The 17,465-nt window shown below is 36.6% G+C and overlaps 1 protein-coding gene across 11 annotated transcripts in view; it reads left to right on the forward strand.

Moving 5' to 3' along the window:
• Positions 1 to 17,465, forward strand: part of dlg2 (discs, large homolog 2 (Drosophila)) — a 148,598-nt gene that overhangs the window by 62,133 nt on the left and 69,000 nt on the right. For all 11 annotated transcript variants that reach the window (XR_003299625.1, XM_026372246.1, XM_026372250.1 and 8 more), the window contains 2 exons: positions 6,553 to 6,636; positions 7,738 to 7,899. Coding sequence is in view for 10 of the 11 variants with exons in the window: in XM_026372246.1 (XP_026228031.1) it covers positions 6,553 to 6,636; positions 7,738 to 7,899 (246 nt within the window). In the remaining variant the exon portion in view is untranslated. The remainder of the gene's footprint in view (positions 1 to 6,552; positions 6,637 to 7,737; positions 7,900 to 17,465) is intronic.

Here is a 17,465-nt window from a genome sequence, read left to right on the forward strand (position 1 = left end):
AAAAAAGGAATATCATAAAACAGCTGGTTACAGCTGGTGGTCAGGTGAAACCTTGTCCAGCTGGGGGAATCCTACAAGACTGCATGGCTGACCTGTTGCTTTATGTGTATACAAGCTAAATAATGACATACTGTGATACAGAGAAACATGGTGATATTATTAGTGGTTCATTTGGAGTGGTAGTTTTTCAGAGTCTTTTTATCTATGGCAAGCTTTTATGTGTTGTCCTGTGGTGCCATCTGTGTTATTACAGTAAGTGGTACACCTGAAGTAAGAAGTAAGAATTTAATATGATGAGGAGTCAGTTGACATTAAAAAAAAAAAAGAAAAAAAGTTAATTATTTTTCTAAAAGACAGTGTCTCAACTCTTTTGCTTTTCTGTCTTCAATCCTTAAAGCTGTATTGATGCTTATTGAGGCTTAATGATGCCATATTTACAACTGCTGTAGTACTTCTGTACTGTATTGTACTGTCAAACTTAATTTAAAGGTCAGAACTATTCCTCTGAATTTAAGCGGTAATGCAATGCTAATGCAAGTCAAACTGACTGACTTGGCCATGGAAAACATTCAACTTTGCCTTCAAAAAGTCTTCAGTTGCTTTCGCAGTAAGGTCATTATTCTGCACTGTGGCATGCTACCAGTTTTGTAGCATTTGCAGAGCAGAGAGTATAGCCCTATGGTTTACACCTCAGAATTCATCTTTCGACTACTGTCAGCAGTCACATCATCAGTTAACACAAGTGAGCCCATTCCATTGGCAGCCATATAAGCCCATGCCACTGCCTTCACCATGTTTGACACATGTGTTGGATCACTTTTCTTAGCCTAATGGTGACCTCCTTCACTTGCATTGGAATGTCAGAACTTCAATTAAACAGCTGCCAAATGCCAACTAACTACCTGATATCAACTTTAGACCTATTATTTCATTAATATGTATTAAGGTTACAAGACAAATTAGTTTTGTCTGGCGTAAACAAAGTAACTGCACTCTGGTGTGGACCAAAACAACCCCACAGAGACCCCCAAAGCGAGGAGGTTTTGATTCAAATCGTTTAGAAAACTTTGGTGTGTTCCCTTCTGGTGAGAATTAATTTCTTTGTATGCCCAAAACATGCTGGATGAATCGTGGACAGACAAAGAGTTGTGATAAGGTGCAGTGCCTTAGAGACATCTAGTTGGTTGACTGTGCAAGTGATGGGGGGTCGACCAACCCACATTAACATACTGTACAGTACATTGTGTAATTCTCTCCCATGTCACAGAAACGTGTTGACCACACAGGACATTCTTTGTTTTCTTTACTTTGCTACTGCAGCAGACACACCTGATCAATAAGCAGAGAGAACACTTACACTTGGATTTTTCTGTGTGTGAAAAGAACCCAAACCAGTGAGGCAAATGCTAGAAATTCATTAAGTGATTTGAACTCAAACATACGAATGTGCGAAAATGTCCTTATACTTTCACCCAGGATTTCAGAAACAGAAGCTGTCTGATACAGAATTCTCAGGTATAAAGTTAAGTGGGGTATGTAAATCTGTTTTTTAGTTACATTGTTCCTGTAAATAAACTCCACACACCACCAGAACTACAGCTTCACCAGAGCCCAGTGATTTGCTGTTGGTAGTGTAAACACCCTGGTGTATTGTCCATCTCTATCTACTGATGCTGCACTGTTGTTCTCACAACTGTAGTGCCCCAATTTACCTGATAGGAAGAAAAAAAATTGTTTCAGCACATTAGTGAGTCACGTAAGTTCAAATACTGTGGTAGGCAAAATGTGCTAAACTCCAACACTATTTGTCTTCAGTGAATGTCAGTGTACAAAACATTTAGCTAGAGTCATTTTTATTTGGAACTGATCCTGCATTTAATGGTTAAAATGACAGATTTAGCTGGCAGCAGATTATTTTAGCTGTCAGTTAACGGTCAAATAAAGGTTATGTATGGGGTTTCTGATTACAGCTTTATGTGCTTAATGATTACCTAGCCTCTTAAAACCACAAATTTGTATGCTCATTGTCCTGACTGTAATCTTCTCATGTTTTTTGTCACTGGAGCTTTAACTTTAAATGAAGTTATGTATCTTTTGCTCTAAGGTTCTGTGCCCCATCTCCGTCCCTCTTCTGATTTTATCATGAATCAAGTTTCAGTTCAAATTTGTCAACATCTTCAAGCAAAGTCAAAATAATCTGTTTTTAGGTAATTTAAAATTAGATTTTGATTCAGAAGGAATAGAGTGCAACCAGCAGGGCATTTTTATCTTGCTGTCTCAACAGAAGAACTGATGTAAAGTACATAACCACTTTAAACAATGTAAAGGTTAACAGGCATTACCTACATTGCATGCTCAGTGCTATAGGATCATTTCCAAAGTCCCAGAAATAAAAGTGGCGCTTATTCACCAGTGACTACAGCATTGTGTATAAGGACACCACTAAGGCCTCTGACTTACTCCCTATCTAATCTACTGTAAATGGCTTGTCTTCAATGTGGTGTATTTGCACTGCCAATGCCAATTCTGACATCAAATCTGCAGAGCTCAGAGGGAGGCACAGGGCCTGCAAAGCCAGGTGTGATTCACAAAGATCAGCAATTGTCTGTGACACTAGTAGTTTTTTAACATGGCTGTAGACAGCATAATACATTTAATCCATTTATACAAGATGGTTTTTTATTCTATGCCCAGCAGGAGTCATTTAGCTGCAGATTTGGGGTCACTTTCCATTGGGTTTGGGTAACTGGAACTTTTTTAGCTAGGGCGTAATAGCACATATTACTTTGCCTGTTCAATGAGGAGAATGTCTCCTCAGTTTCCGTGCACTGAAGCTAAAAGAACACTAGATGACAACGAAAAGTGTATGTTTGACTGGTAAGAAAAGCACAGGGCAGGTTCTCTTCGAATTTCACATTGCTCAGCTCTCCCTCCTCCTGTCTGCAGGCATTAGGACTACAGCAGAGAATGGGGAAGAGAGTCTGTAGGTATATAAAGCCAAAGAGGTCACTGAACACAACCAATAGGAGATTCCACTCTAAATCTGCTCACACTCTGAATCTGACTTTGGCCATGCCACTCCGCATTTCCATCTCATCTTGATACTGCTGGTTAGGTTTGCAGTGGACTCGAGATGAGTGAACCTATCAGTAAAGCATGACAACATAACGTGAGGAATGGGGCTTTGCATTTGGCATAGCACAGCATATGGCCTAGCATAACATATTATAAACCCTAATGCTGATAGGCATTGCACTACAAGTGGAATGTATACACTGTTTTTGGTGTGTTAACTTCATCAAAACAAAACAAGCAAGCACTGTGAAGACTAATGTGAGATTTTTTTAAGCACTATATTTTAGGATGGTTTAGTTGAGCATGAACATGTGATCCATGAGTCCATGTCAATAATTTCTCCACAAGGTCAAACTATTTGAAAAAAGTTACTATATACATACTAGAGAGATTGCAGGCCAGTCTAAATGATCCTTTCTCAGCACAGATCTGGACATGTTTTACACAGTCTGTATTGTCTATAACAAAGCTGATCAAAATCTGTGTTTGTCCATCTCAGCCTACTGGTGCTACGTTACATCTCCTTCACAGCCGAACACTACAGTGCAGCATTCTTCTGCTTAGCAGAGTGAAAATGTTACATTTTCACTGTTGCACTTACTGATTATAAAGTCAAACCTACAGCAATAAGATGCTAAGCCAAAGAAAATGTGCTCCACGCTGTAACACTGATGCACAAGATGCTGTAGTTGTAGGAAATTCTAGCAGTGATGCATTATTTCAATCTTAGATGTTGTCTTTAATAATCCAATCAGTTTATTTAAATATAACATTTTTGAACTAGGACCTTGAGTATTTGAATTCATAAACTCAAAAATAAGGTGTGTGAGATTTAGTAAAATAAAGTTTTATCTCAGTGTGTCAGATACATATTTAATGAAATGTTACTGTAGGTAAATAAGTATCATACTAGAGATGTCCAGAGGTACTCCGAGGAATTGGTATCAGTGGAGATCTGGATATTCCCTTCTGTATTCCATTCACTGGTGTGTGGTGTCAATTGACTTGGTGTACATAATCAGTTAAGATATCCTCTGGAAATGTAAAACTACAACTCTTTTAACTCTAAACAAGTTACAAACTAAGTTAGGTAATATAGTAGTTCAAAGTCTGTATAAACGTAAATGAATGAAAATAAAGCAGTTTTGTTTTTTTAAATAGCAAACAGGGTTACACTCCATTGGTATCCTGCAATCCTGCTCCACACTTCTCTAATATGATTGTGTAACTAGGGCATGGGAGAGTTTATCCACTGCTGTAATGCGCCTCTCACACAGTACATTGTAGGTCACCAGGCTTCTATTAGACTTGAGGTTAAATGGCCTTGGAGTGTTACAGTAGATATGGTATTTTGCTCTGAGCCTTCATTTATCTCATGGCTTAGCATGTTTCACCTCATTATAGCAATTCCACTGCTGTCTGCTTATTGGGGTATTATGACCAAATGCACCTAAACGTATGACACAAAAAGACACAATACATGCTCATTAACTTTGGTACTACACTTGCCAATGTAAAGAAATTCTCTGTAGATGAAACATACAGTATATAGTGAAGTGAATTTTAAGGGAACATAGAGCAGAATAACTACAAATGTTGCTTGATAAAAATATTACACTTTAACATTTATGAAGGATATTTTGATGGGCTGATGATTTTCATTGAAAACTGAATGACTTCATTGCTGCTATAGTATGATATGATTTTGCTCGGGCTTACCTTCATAAGCAATAGATGCATTGAGACTGTATTTCTGGAAAGTATATATCATGTATACATGTATATAAATGTTATACTATATACTAGGTTGTTTTTACCAGTAGTATGTACAACAAAAATTAACATGTATGTTAGAGTACTGATGTTTTAGATCATCTGTGTCTCAAATGTGTTATTCCCAGCCACGTTTATTTGACATTTAGAGACAAAAACTTAAAGCAAAAGCCATAAATAAATATTACTCCATCTCTTCCTGCCAGTATACAGTAGTTCCCACTAATCGACTCTTGGTTGGAACGTATTATGTCACTGATATACATTTTCACACATCTGACCTGTGATTCCTAGTGATGGTGCCAGGAGGTACTGCTTGCTCATCAGAATGCCTGGCAGCCAGGCAACATGCACTACATGAACACAGCTATAGTAACTACTGCTTGCTGTATACAACATAATACAACCGAAAAATCTACGCCAATAATAATAGAATGAATCATGTTCCTTTTATAGCTGGCATAAGATGATTACATATTTAGAAATGATGTGCATGTACTTTCTATATTCCGACCTCTTTCCTATTACTTTTGCTACAGTAAGCTAAACAGCATTAGTAGCTGGAGACACCTGCCCCATTCTCATGTAGCAACACTCAAGAAGCATCTGTATTTGGGAATTGCCTACTGCATATATAGCAGGTGCATTAGTGTGTTTTATACTTCACCAAGCATCCATCTATTGTGTCTGGACAGTGTTATTTGTTTATCCACGTATGTATTATTATGTGCGTATTATATGTTATTTTTATTTTGAGGTAACCTTTTGGTTATATTTCTTCTTATTAAGAGTTTAATTCTTTTCATAACACCGTGTAACTGTATCTTTGTATTAAAATTTCATTTTGTTTTTACCAGTTGCCAGTGGTGGGTTAAAGCTTTGATTGAGATAAGACTGAGTCACACAGACTTTCAATGTGGTGTCAGATTCTTGGGACCACTATTTGTGTGTGTGTACCTATCCTATGCCGGGTCACATTTACATTTAATATAGGTTTTATGTTTCTCTTACAGTACATCTCCCAGGGTTCTACAGTACACAAGTTACGCATGAGAATACAGCTCAGGCAAAATTACACACTGAACACCTATTTTTAGAAGGCCTGGTAGCTGAAATACAGCTGACACGGAACTGTGTCCTAACTAACATAAGAATACCTCTCCTTATCTATGCTGTATATATATATATCTTGTTGTCTTTAGGCATCATCAGAAATTATTGCTATCAGTGGGGCGTTACACTCAGTTTGCATCTCAGTAGAAGAGGCTCACTTCTAATTATGTAACCCCTTTTTCTTTCCATTGTATCATCTAATTACTGTTCAGTCAATCTCATTGTGTGCTGGCGTTAAGAGTTGTGATCTCTCTGGCTACAGTATCATATCCTTGACAATTTAAGATTTTGAGTTTCTCAATCACTTTAAATAATACAGACCTGCTGTTTAGTTGACATGGTTTTGCATAGAATTGCATCAGGCTCTGCCCATCTGTTACTACCTCTCTGTGTGTGTGTATCACAGTATTCTTGTAGCAATACCTCTGAAAGAGCTTCTCATCCTCCTGCTGGTGTTTTTCCTCTGAACGTGTGTGCTGCTTGTCAGATCAGGATTTTGAATGTGACTGATTGTTTATTGAATGAATTTCTTAAATCACACCTGTTCTTTCTAAAATTTGTGGTCATACATCGTCCTGTCGTTCTCTCCAGAACAGGCCACCAGCAGTACAGGGCTCACCCCCCAACGGCCAGCCCTCACCCTGCATGAACCCTGCCTTGATGAACGCTCCCTGGGTAAGAGATGGGAGGATCAGGGTAGTTTTATTTTTTTCCACCCTATCCAAATTCAATACAGTACTGGTGGCAACATTTGTATTTGTGTAAGCATAGTATTTACCGACATCATGTGTTATATACACTACAGTATTTGACAAGTTTGAAGATAAAAAGACGTGTTGGGAAATTTAATGCATCATCACCGGTTCATTACCCAAGAAGTACTACTCACACTTCTGACCATCTCTGTTATTGTTACAGCGTACAGTACACGTCAATACTTGGCCGACATGTTAAACAGTCAAATGAATATATTGGGTATTAGCAGGGAATTTGATGTATAACAGTGCATGCTAATAATTTTCCTGGCTTATTTATATTCAGGAAAACTAATACTAGATTAATCAGTTGTTAGGAAACGTAAGCTTCAGCTACTACAGAAAGACATGGGCTTTCAATTCACTAAATATTATATAGGCTCTTTTAGATGGAAGAAATTTAAGGCAAAATGCTCCATGGAGATGAAAAATTTGCATTAGTTTCTGCAAGACAATAAATTGCAAGCCAACATTTTTACTGGCTTACTTTTTGTGATCTGTGTTAAAAAAAACAACAACTAGGTTTGTTTTATCCCCAAAAAATGACAACAAATTATATTCATTCTGACACAGTGTCAGTTATTTAATAAAAGATTAAAGATTTTTGCTGGCCTTACATATTTTAGTTATGTTCTTATGTTTGCTCCTTATGAGCCCATGTCTTGCTATAGTAGCTGAAGCTTACGCTTCTGATTGTCTTAAAATCTTTCATTCTAAAAGAGCCTATATAATATGTGCATAAAGTAACAGTAATATTTATGTATACATGTGTGTGTGTGTAATACATTTTTTATGTATTGTGCATGTTTGACAGTATGCAACAAATTCAGTTTTAGCTGACTCAGCCATCTTAATTTCTATACATACTACTTCTGTTTAATTAATATTCTTCTTTAAGCATTGCATCAAGGAATGAAAACATTCAAAGTAATGATTTGAATATAATTTTGCCAATATGATGACGTAAAGTCTCTCTCTCTGTGTCCTTGCTTTTGTTTTTCTCTTTTTGTGCTCTCATCAGTACCACTACCAAGAAGACGACTCCCCTCCTCTTGACAAGGGCTTCCCACGGCTCACCAATGAAGTGCGCGCCCCTGAGCTTGTGCACGTGTCCGAGAAGAACCTCTCTGAGATTGAAAATGTACACGGCTATGTGTCCCATTCCCACATCTCTCCACTTAAGGTCAGCATTTCAACCGCTTTTACATCATATAAATCATGACCTTCCAACTTTTATCCCAATTGAACACCATGAACGACTGCTAACCTGGCCTCACCCTTTTCCATGTTTAACCCAATATCCAACTTTTTTTTAGTTTCTATGTGGCCACAGGCTGCTCAGTGTTTTTTTTACACTATAACTAATATAAATTTGGATATCCTCCCTTTTAGGGAAGTAATAAACAACTTGTAATGTTTGTAACCACGGTTTTTCCTAGGTTTTCAGAGGGCTTAGGCTTTTTCTGGGTTCTGGGGCTGGGGCGTTATTGGACTCTGAGTGTCCTGGTAGACAAGGATGGCCTACACTTGTACTGTCCCTGAATGCATCAAACATAGGCCAAACCTGACGTGCAGTGTTTCTTTCTTAAAGGGTCATATTAGGCTTTTTTGTAATTTTAGAACTTTGCTGTAGTGATGTAGTGTATGTAGTGAGGCCACATTAAACAACAAGAACATTGTAAAATGCATACAGCAGGCAGTAGAAATGACAAAAACAAAATATTGTGTCTGCCTCTGATGATGTTTGTTGGTGAGACTGATTGTATCACAAACATTTATGGCTTTACTTTTATGGATTTTAAAAGCTAACACAGTGAATGATAAACAAGTAGAGTAAAGTATCTATAGCTATGTAGAAGGCTATTTATAATAGCCTCTGGAGCTGGCAGAAGAATGGGGTGTTGCTGTGTTTTGGCCATAGCTTGGTCGATCAGCAGAAAAGATCGAAAAGAGTAAAATAAGCAGTTTTTGGAATTGTAAATTGTTCAGGACTACAGAAACTTTATAGTTTTACTAATAAAAGTTTATCCAATTTCTTTATTCTCTTATGAGGCTCAATGGTTGTAACTACCATTTTGAGTTACAATACAGAAAACTATCCCACCAGCTGCTTGATTAGCTTGGCACTCAACCTCTCTTTGTACAACAGTCACAAACATTTGTCGATTGTTAGGTCATTCGTTTTGCCAGCTTACCTTTTCATTTGAGATCAAGACACTTCTTGTTTTATCAGTGCATAAGGCTTTTTAACATGCATACCTTCTTACATGCTGTGCCAAAGCCTATTTGGGTAATGGAGAACCCTGATAACATATGTGATTATTAGAGTAAGAAAAATCTGAAGGTACAGTAATATGTAAATGTAAAAACACCCAGAGCAGTTGTAGGGCACATAGAATTTACACTGTGTATTTGGTGCAAAGGGTAAAAAGACAGTAGCCTGTGGTAGGCTGTCACTTTGTAGTTTTTATCCACAATTGCAACAAGAAGTGGTTGTGTTTCTGGTCAGGTTTAAGCCAGCAGAGGGCAATGTCGGAACTGAGGAGACGTTTTATTGTGTGTGCAGTTTATTTGGGCCAGTATTTGAGGTGAACCATTTGTTGTTTCTGTGAACAGACAAAAAAAAAAAAAGCTTATTCTCTGTCATTAAGTTTACAGAAGTGCAGGCAGAACATCGAGTCGCCCTGGCATAATTGAATTCATTTTCAGTGAAAGACGGTGATTATAAGTCTTGGTGAAATACTACTGCTAAATGAAAGGTTCATGGATCTAATAATCACAGCCTGAGTAGCTTTACACTGATATATGAAATATGGTCATGATTTTCAAAGACTCGGGCCTGGATTTTTAGAAATGTCATAAACAATCTTGTCAGTGGGCAGATGGGCATTGATTTAATTTGTGGAAACATAAATACCATAAGAAATAACCTCTTATAAATATGATCTAATAACATAGTAATTCTTCCTTATGTAAGTGTTTAAAGGACCTACAGTTAAAGGAAGTATAACTATATAAAGAATCTAAAATTATTAAATTGTCAAAATAAAATTATTGTATTATAAATAACTAACTATAAAATAAAGTTAATGTAATCGTGGTTTATGTGACACACAGTTATTTGTTTTATTATGTTGGACAGTAGTTTTTTAAGAAGGCAGCAGTGAGAAAAAAAATTTGCAGCTGAATCCAGACAGACTGTCTCTACACCTCTAAGGTGTGGATTATGCCAAACACAGTTGTTTGACTGGTGACAGTTGTTAGTTATTCAGCTAATGTTATTATCTCTTTATCGACAACTTTTAACCACAGACTGTTCTAATGTGGTTTGTTTGAAATATTAGTTTCTAAAGCAGTCTTTTGGAAGTGCAGAAATGGTCATCAGTGAACTAATTTTTACACTTATGCACAGAGTCTGTAATGAAACTATTTCCAACTCATTTACAGAAATAATGCAGGAAAACCAGAGTGACCCACTCCCTCATCCATATTCAGTTTTAACCCTTAGAACATTTTCCTCTACTACTTCCACTTTACATGTGATTGGGTAACCATCACCAATACTTTTTTAATCCTGATGCATTAGGCTCTCTCTTGCTTTCTCTCCCTCTCCATCTCTCTTTCCTTACTTAAGTATACTGGCTAGTGATCTTGTCTTCCATTTTTTACCTGCAGCCTGCACTGGTTACCCGTTTTGATCTTGCATACCCGAGTGTGACAACAGCAAACTACATGGCAAGTTTTATTTTTAATGTTTTGTTTTTTTCTTTTTTTATTCTAGGGGAACTTTAAGCCCCTGTTTATTTTGGTTCTATTAAAAACGTTTTTCTTATTTCTGGGGCCTTCTACCCAGAAAATGTATGTCTAAGGTGCTGCATGGACTTTGTTTCGGTGTTGTCTTTAATCCATTGCCTGAAGTTTTTCTTTTTCTTGTAGGCCACTGCTCTCTTTGTCATAACCACACCTAATTAATATAACTGTGTTTGTGACTCATTTGCTTGCCAGAAAATCCCATGTGTTTGTTGTGGTGTTAATGTGATCGGGTGTTCATTTGTCTCAGTTAATAATCATGCGTTATTGTGTGTTGAAGAGTTTACTGTACTCAAGCAATGTGTTTAGGATCTGATTATCCTATTTAAGGTTATCCCCACCTTGTTCTTCTCATTATTACAAACAGAGGCATCACAGTGATAACTCTGGCGACTATTTCTAACGTATAAAGTTGTTTTTACAATTCTCACCCAAAAAATTAAGGCATTTTTAAAATTTGGTAAAGACCTTCCAAATTTTGGTGAGTGTTGTGAAATCGACTCCACTAAGAAATATAAATAAACTAACCATGTACTGCTTGACAGGATATCTAGAGATTTACCACTGGGACTCTAATTTATGTCATATATATGAGGCAAAAGGTGGGGCTGATTTTAGCTACGCCAAGCCATTAGTAAGACAAAATTATACTTGGCTTGCTCTACTATGTACTGTGTTTGTCACATTTTGTGGTCTACATGTAGTTGCAGCTAACAGACAAAAAGCTGCTTTATTAGGTTTGCGTGTACTAAGTCATGTACAAACATGCTAACATCAACACAAAAATGGCACAAGCTGAACTACTAAGTGTGCACACACTTTAAAATGAGCAAAATAGTGTAGGCTGTGGATTTTGCAATTTGTCCTTCATAAATATGCAATTTACCCAAGTTTGCAAAACACAGGGAAGAAAAAAGGCTAATTACATGCAATGTCATTTATCAAGCCTTAAAGTGATTTGCTATGGGAGTGCTTGCATCTGAATTCAATAAATTTGGGAGAAAGATGCAATCCGCTTGTGCGCAGTTGGCTGCTCTTAATTTGGGGAAAGAGGAGGCAAAGGAGAAATGAAGGAATGCACTGACGTGTGTTTACCATGTGCGTTAATATATTTGGACTGGAAAAAAAGGAGTGACAGAAAAACAGTGGCCTAACCCAAAACACAGACAAATAAATGCAGAAAACCATGAAATTCCACAAGGTTCACATATTTTTTCTTGCCACTGTATATGGGGTTGCTGGTTTTCCAAGAGTTAATGGAGGGAATTTTCCATATGGGGCTAGAACACTGACCTTATTTTGTTGCTGTAGCTCATCAAAGTGATTATTAGCCTCTTACATTTCCACCTTGAATTAATCTGCATCTAATTTCCTCTTGTGTTTGAGCTGGTCCTTCTCCAATCTCTCCATGACAGACACCAGTGAAATATGTAAAATCTTAAAATAAGGCTGCCTCCACCTTGTTTGCACCTGTTGTTAACCAGTAGGTCAGCTGCAAAATGCGGATAAGTGAAACATAATTTTCAAGATTGTACACTTGTGCACTTAGTATTTGCTCTTCGAGATCTTAGTAAATCAGGCCCAAAATGTCGTCTTGCTTATGCAAAACAGAAAGTGAGAGTGAGACAGAGAGAGAGAGAGAGACAGCAGCCTGCGGTTTTAGATGCTGAAGTTGTTTTCTGTGCACACATTACTCAGACAGTAAGAAGAAAGTTGAACGGGTAATATACTACTTTACAAATACTGTTATTAGGATTTCACTACTTGAATAGAAGAAAGTATTTAAAAATTATAGACCATCTCCAAGCAGCTTCTGTGAATACAGGAGTACTATTATTCAAAATTTTAAGGTTTGTAGTAGTAAAGGCAACAGGGAGACAAGAACTCTCTCCCTTGCTGGCCCAATCAAACACCACAGATTGGAGAGTGTGACTCAGGGAAGACATTATTGATTCCAACTGCTGCATTGTTTATCGATTGCCAACCTCTTTCCATGGTAATATAAGCTTGTAAAAACACATGCATTTTCTGCAGCAATTACTTCTCAATCAGGCAGGGTCCACATTATGAGTGATATACTGTATGGTCGTTTATTAAAGGCTATTGCAGCAATCATCCAAAACAGATAGGAAAATAATTTTCAGTCAAATACTATACAAGTGCATTTTCTGATGGCATTACCATGCAGTGAAGTTTATCACAGAATCATGTCTGTTTTTAATGCAGTGCTGCTTAAGGGGTCGAAGATCATGCAATCATTCTATATTTGATTTTGAATCAAGTATGGGTCTGTGAGATTTGCAAACCATTGCATTCTGTTTCTATGCAGATTTTACACAGCTTCCCATTTTTAAATTAGGGTTGTACACAGAAATTTGAAGATTTACACATGATTTAAAATTTTGATTTTTATTGAATTAGCAAAACACTAATTTTGCCACATTTAATCAGTAAAAGAAAGCTGCATATTCTGTGAGTTCCCAAATAGGTCTTAGATAGAGAAATCAGATTGCACATAGATTTTTAGTCACCAGGTTTCTTAAGCGCATGCAAACTCAAGAAAGCAGCTTTCTCTGAGTTACCTAGTTACTTATGTGCATGTAAACATAGTCAAGGACAGTAGCTCACTGAAAGAAGATAGAGAATGACCTTCTTATTGTTTGCAATTATGGAAATTTCCTTGAAATATTGTGATATATTTTAAGACTGTATCACTCAATTCTTATTCATGGACTGTGCAATTGTGCATGGGATATGGGAGACTCATGCAGACACATGTTAACTAGCTCCAATAATTTATTTTAGCCTTAGCCTGTTATTCTGGGCCTCAGACAAATGTATACAGGTATTATGGAATATGTCTCTTGTTGTGCAAATCTTTTTAAGCCACTGTTTTTCACATTTTAATTCGAGGGACAGCATTCTGTGCTGTGCTCTTGAAGTCATCTTTACAGGACGACCACGCCAAGGGAGAGTAGCAACAGTGCTGAACTTTCTCCATTTGTAGACAGTCTGTCTTACCATGGACACATGAACATCAAGGCTTTTGGAGATACTTTTGTAATCCTTTCTAGATTCATGCAAGTCAACAATTCTTGATCGTAGGTCTTCACCTCAGAAGAGCAAAATAAAAATCTTTTATCTTCTTTTTTCAAAGTACTTCTACCCACTGTAAACACACCAGTTTCATTCATTGTGCTATAACATTAGGGGGCAATGCACTTTTCATTAAGTCTATGGAAATCTTGCTAATCAAAAACTCAGTCCTAGAAGATGTGTTTTACATGCCTGGTTATTGGCTGAGGTGGCCAGCATTTGGGCAAAATGGCTTCACTCAAGCATGTGAATTATCATGTGAAGGTTACATATAAAATTCCATTCATTATAGCAAGATGTGTGAATATTCATTACACATCATAAAACAGCACTTTTCATTCTTTAATTGGATCAGAAGAAGTGTCTAGACTTCCAGTCATCAAAGAGATTCTTTAAAATGTCTCCTCTTTCTCTGCAGATAGACTGTTATTAAAGTGCCCATTTACCTGAATTACACAGTGTTATCCTACTACTTTATTGAAAGGAAAAATGGAAACTTGAGTGTTAGAAGATACAGTTACAATCAAATGCTATTAAAGACCACAAGAACCTTAACCTTAATCTGATGTCTGACATAAGATGTCTGTTGTATGACAAGCAGAGAATTTTAGAAGAAAAAAGTATTTAAAAATTCGGAGGTACTGTAATATGCTGTGAAAATCACCTACACCCCTCATGGTTTCTTTCCTTTTTGGTGTATATAGTACACTAAACTGTTTCAGATCTTCAAAAGATCTAACAATCTAATCTGCAAAATCTAACATAACATTAAGGCAACCAAAGCAAATACAAAATACAAGTCTCAAATTATAACTGTGTTTTTTTGAGCAAAGACTTGGCAAAGAAGGCTTGTGGTGAAAAGTATTCATTTTTACATAAAAAAATAAATAAATAAATACTAAAATAATGGGACTAACCAGATTGACTGTAAATACACTATATAATCTAACAAACTGCAGACGTCTCTCACCACAATAAATTTCACTTATAATGACTCTATTTTCCCACAGACACTAGGTATGAATAGCATCCATGACAAAGTGGTGAAGAGAAAACCACTGCTAACCCAGAAGAACATTTGTAGAGATGCTTTGCTGTTTAATGACAACGGCAACTGAATTCGGCTCTCTCTTCTGCTCTATTCTAATCTATTCTGAAACAGTTTAGTCTGAGATACACAGACTAAACTGGTTACTTGACTAGACAGCGCTATAGATTTTACAGTTATTCTTTCACTGACACAGCTGTGCTGTTATCAAATGCAGGCCACTTACAAACAGACACAATCAGTCCAAAAAACAAATAATCAAGCAGCAGTTTTCTGCTGACATTGTGAGAGATATTAAGGCTAGAACACAAGAAAAACTGCTAAAATTGTTAGGATCCATAGCTTGGACAAAAGAACACTGTAGGCATACAATAACAGTCAACCCAAAAAAGACGAAACCTCTGTTGATTTGAAATTGATTACTTTCAATTGTAGTATTATATAAATACAGGACACATTATTATTTTGTTTTGTGGTGTAAATTGAAGTTGATACAGCATCTTAGCTCATTCAGTGCACATTCATAGATGGCCTTTTAACTGCATAGATATGCCACATGACGCTCTGTGGGTGTTGAGAATGCCTTCTTATCTTTTTCTCCTGGCAGCGTAAGAATTCTTTTTTTAAAAAGCAAGCAAACAAGTGAGTAAAAGACACAGAGTGAGGAAACACACTGACTTAAAATGTCACACAAAGTGCAACTGACCTCTCCTGCTGATGGTCTTTTTACAAGGAGTTCCCATCAAACCTAGATTGAACATAATAATGCACTACAAATAACCTCACTATCTACACTCAGACACGCTGTAGGATCCTCCAAAATTGATTTTCTCTTAGTGGGTTTCTGTAAGAGGTCAATTCTATATATGCACTTTAACCATTTTGCCTTAAAATATTTTTTTCTTCTATAAAAAAAGTGATGAACATCAACATGAATTAAACATTGTGACAAAACTCGAGGAATAAAAAATAAGACATCTATTGAACAGTTCATATAACATCTTAGAAAAAAATTAGGACAGCATTTAAAAGAGGTCAGCTCTTAAACAGAGGGAAGGAAATGGAAAGACATTAAACAGAAAAAGCCATTAGTACTCAGAGAGTGCTGCCATACCTTCTGAAATTATGAAATGGAGTCTGACTGTAGCTGAAGGCTGGGTCTAGGTATCATGTGGGACATGCTTACTTTCAAAGAGATTTGTTTTTGAGCAGCTGCATTTTAAATGATTTGACAGTGAGGTGTGGCCAAAAAATAATGGCTGATGTCCCCAATTAATATTTGATGCCCTTAAACGTGTTTTGTTTTTGTTTTTAAATATTTACTTTGGAAGAACAAATCCGTAAGTGCTGTGTATTTTGGCTATAGTCGGGTAAATGTATGCGTCTCTCATTTTAAAAGGAAAGCAAACAGGCCGCATTTTGCCCTATAACAATACCAAGTGTTTAGATGTGGAGTTGGCATACCTACAGTTAATTCATAGTAAACTGGATAAATATGTTTAGCTGGTGAAATAGTTTGTTAGCATTTATAAACATATACATGGCTTATATAAACAGGTACATGGCTTATAACACCTATTATATAGTTATGCATGAGTAAGTGTTAAGTAAGTTATCATGTTGTATATTACTGTATTATTATTGCAGCTTCCATCCTGCTTGCACACACCACTTCACCTCTTTTCCACACTCTCCGTTGCTGTGAACCATTGACCCAAGTCCTGCACCTTCTTTACTTTTGAGAAAAGTGATATTTTAAGATTGATCGTGGATATTTGAAGATCGATCCTCCTTCAGAGGAGTCAGGTGTCATGGTGGATTCATTAGTCAAATACTTGACCCGAGTACTGATTCACTAGTAACTCAACCTTATAAAGATAAATGTGGATTTTTACTACAGTCCATGAAACACTGTACTCCTGTGATCTCACTGTTCTCCGGTGATTTCCATTTAAATATTCGTGTGCCTTTTTAAACCAATTGGCTGGTGCTGTGTTGATGTATTGAGTTGATTTAAAGGGGGTTAATACTTATGCACTTATAGAATCAATGATGCAGTTTCCTCATCTACAGTATATGATTTTTAACAGCTATGATTGATTGATTGGAGTATTGTTATAGAACAATTCAGATGGTTGGCAAATTATTGTATGAATGACGTGGCACACTTTGCAATGGTAAAAATAATCCACTCCTACAAATAGACATGATGATGTCTGAGTTATTTCCGTAATATAGTAAGTAAGTAAGTAATATTTCAGCTCTAGCATTACAGTACCCAGTTAGAGTATAGGTGTAGTACAAACCAAAAATGCATTTTTTTCCATCAGCAGTTGATTCAAAAGAAAAACACAACCTATTAGCTAACACATTACAAATACAGTATATGGATTTGGGAGGATTTCCTTTCAAACACAAGGTGTTATTTGTCAAAGCAACATATCAGGAAGCCCTATTAATAACGAGTTTTGTGAATAGCACCTACTGAAAGCTGCAGTCTGCATTGTTCCATATCTAGCTTTGAATACATGTATAGGTTTGCATAGATAGCTAAATCTCACCTTATACTACATTTAAAATATATCTCAATTCCTAAAGACTGTTTTTACAGAAACAATCTCTTGCCATTATTTTGTCCAAGGTATAATCCTTGGAAATAGCAACCTCTTCCTTGTGTTTTTCAAATATAAGAGAATGCAAATTCTGATGACTGACCTTCTGGACAAGGGCAATAGTGGCTTGATGAGATTGACCTTATCCCTGCTGAGTTCCCCTTCCTACCACACAGACCTTTC

Source organism: Anabas testudineus, chromosome 14 (assembly GCF_900324465.2).
Source record: "Anabas testudineus chromosome 14, fAnaTes1.2, whole genome shotgun sequence".
Lineage (NCBI taxonomy): Eukaryota > Metazoa > Chordata > Actinopteri > Anabantiformes > Anabantidae > Anabas > Anabas testudineus.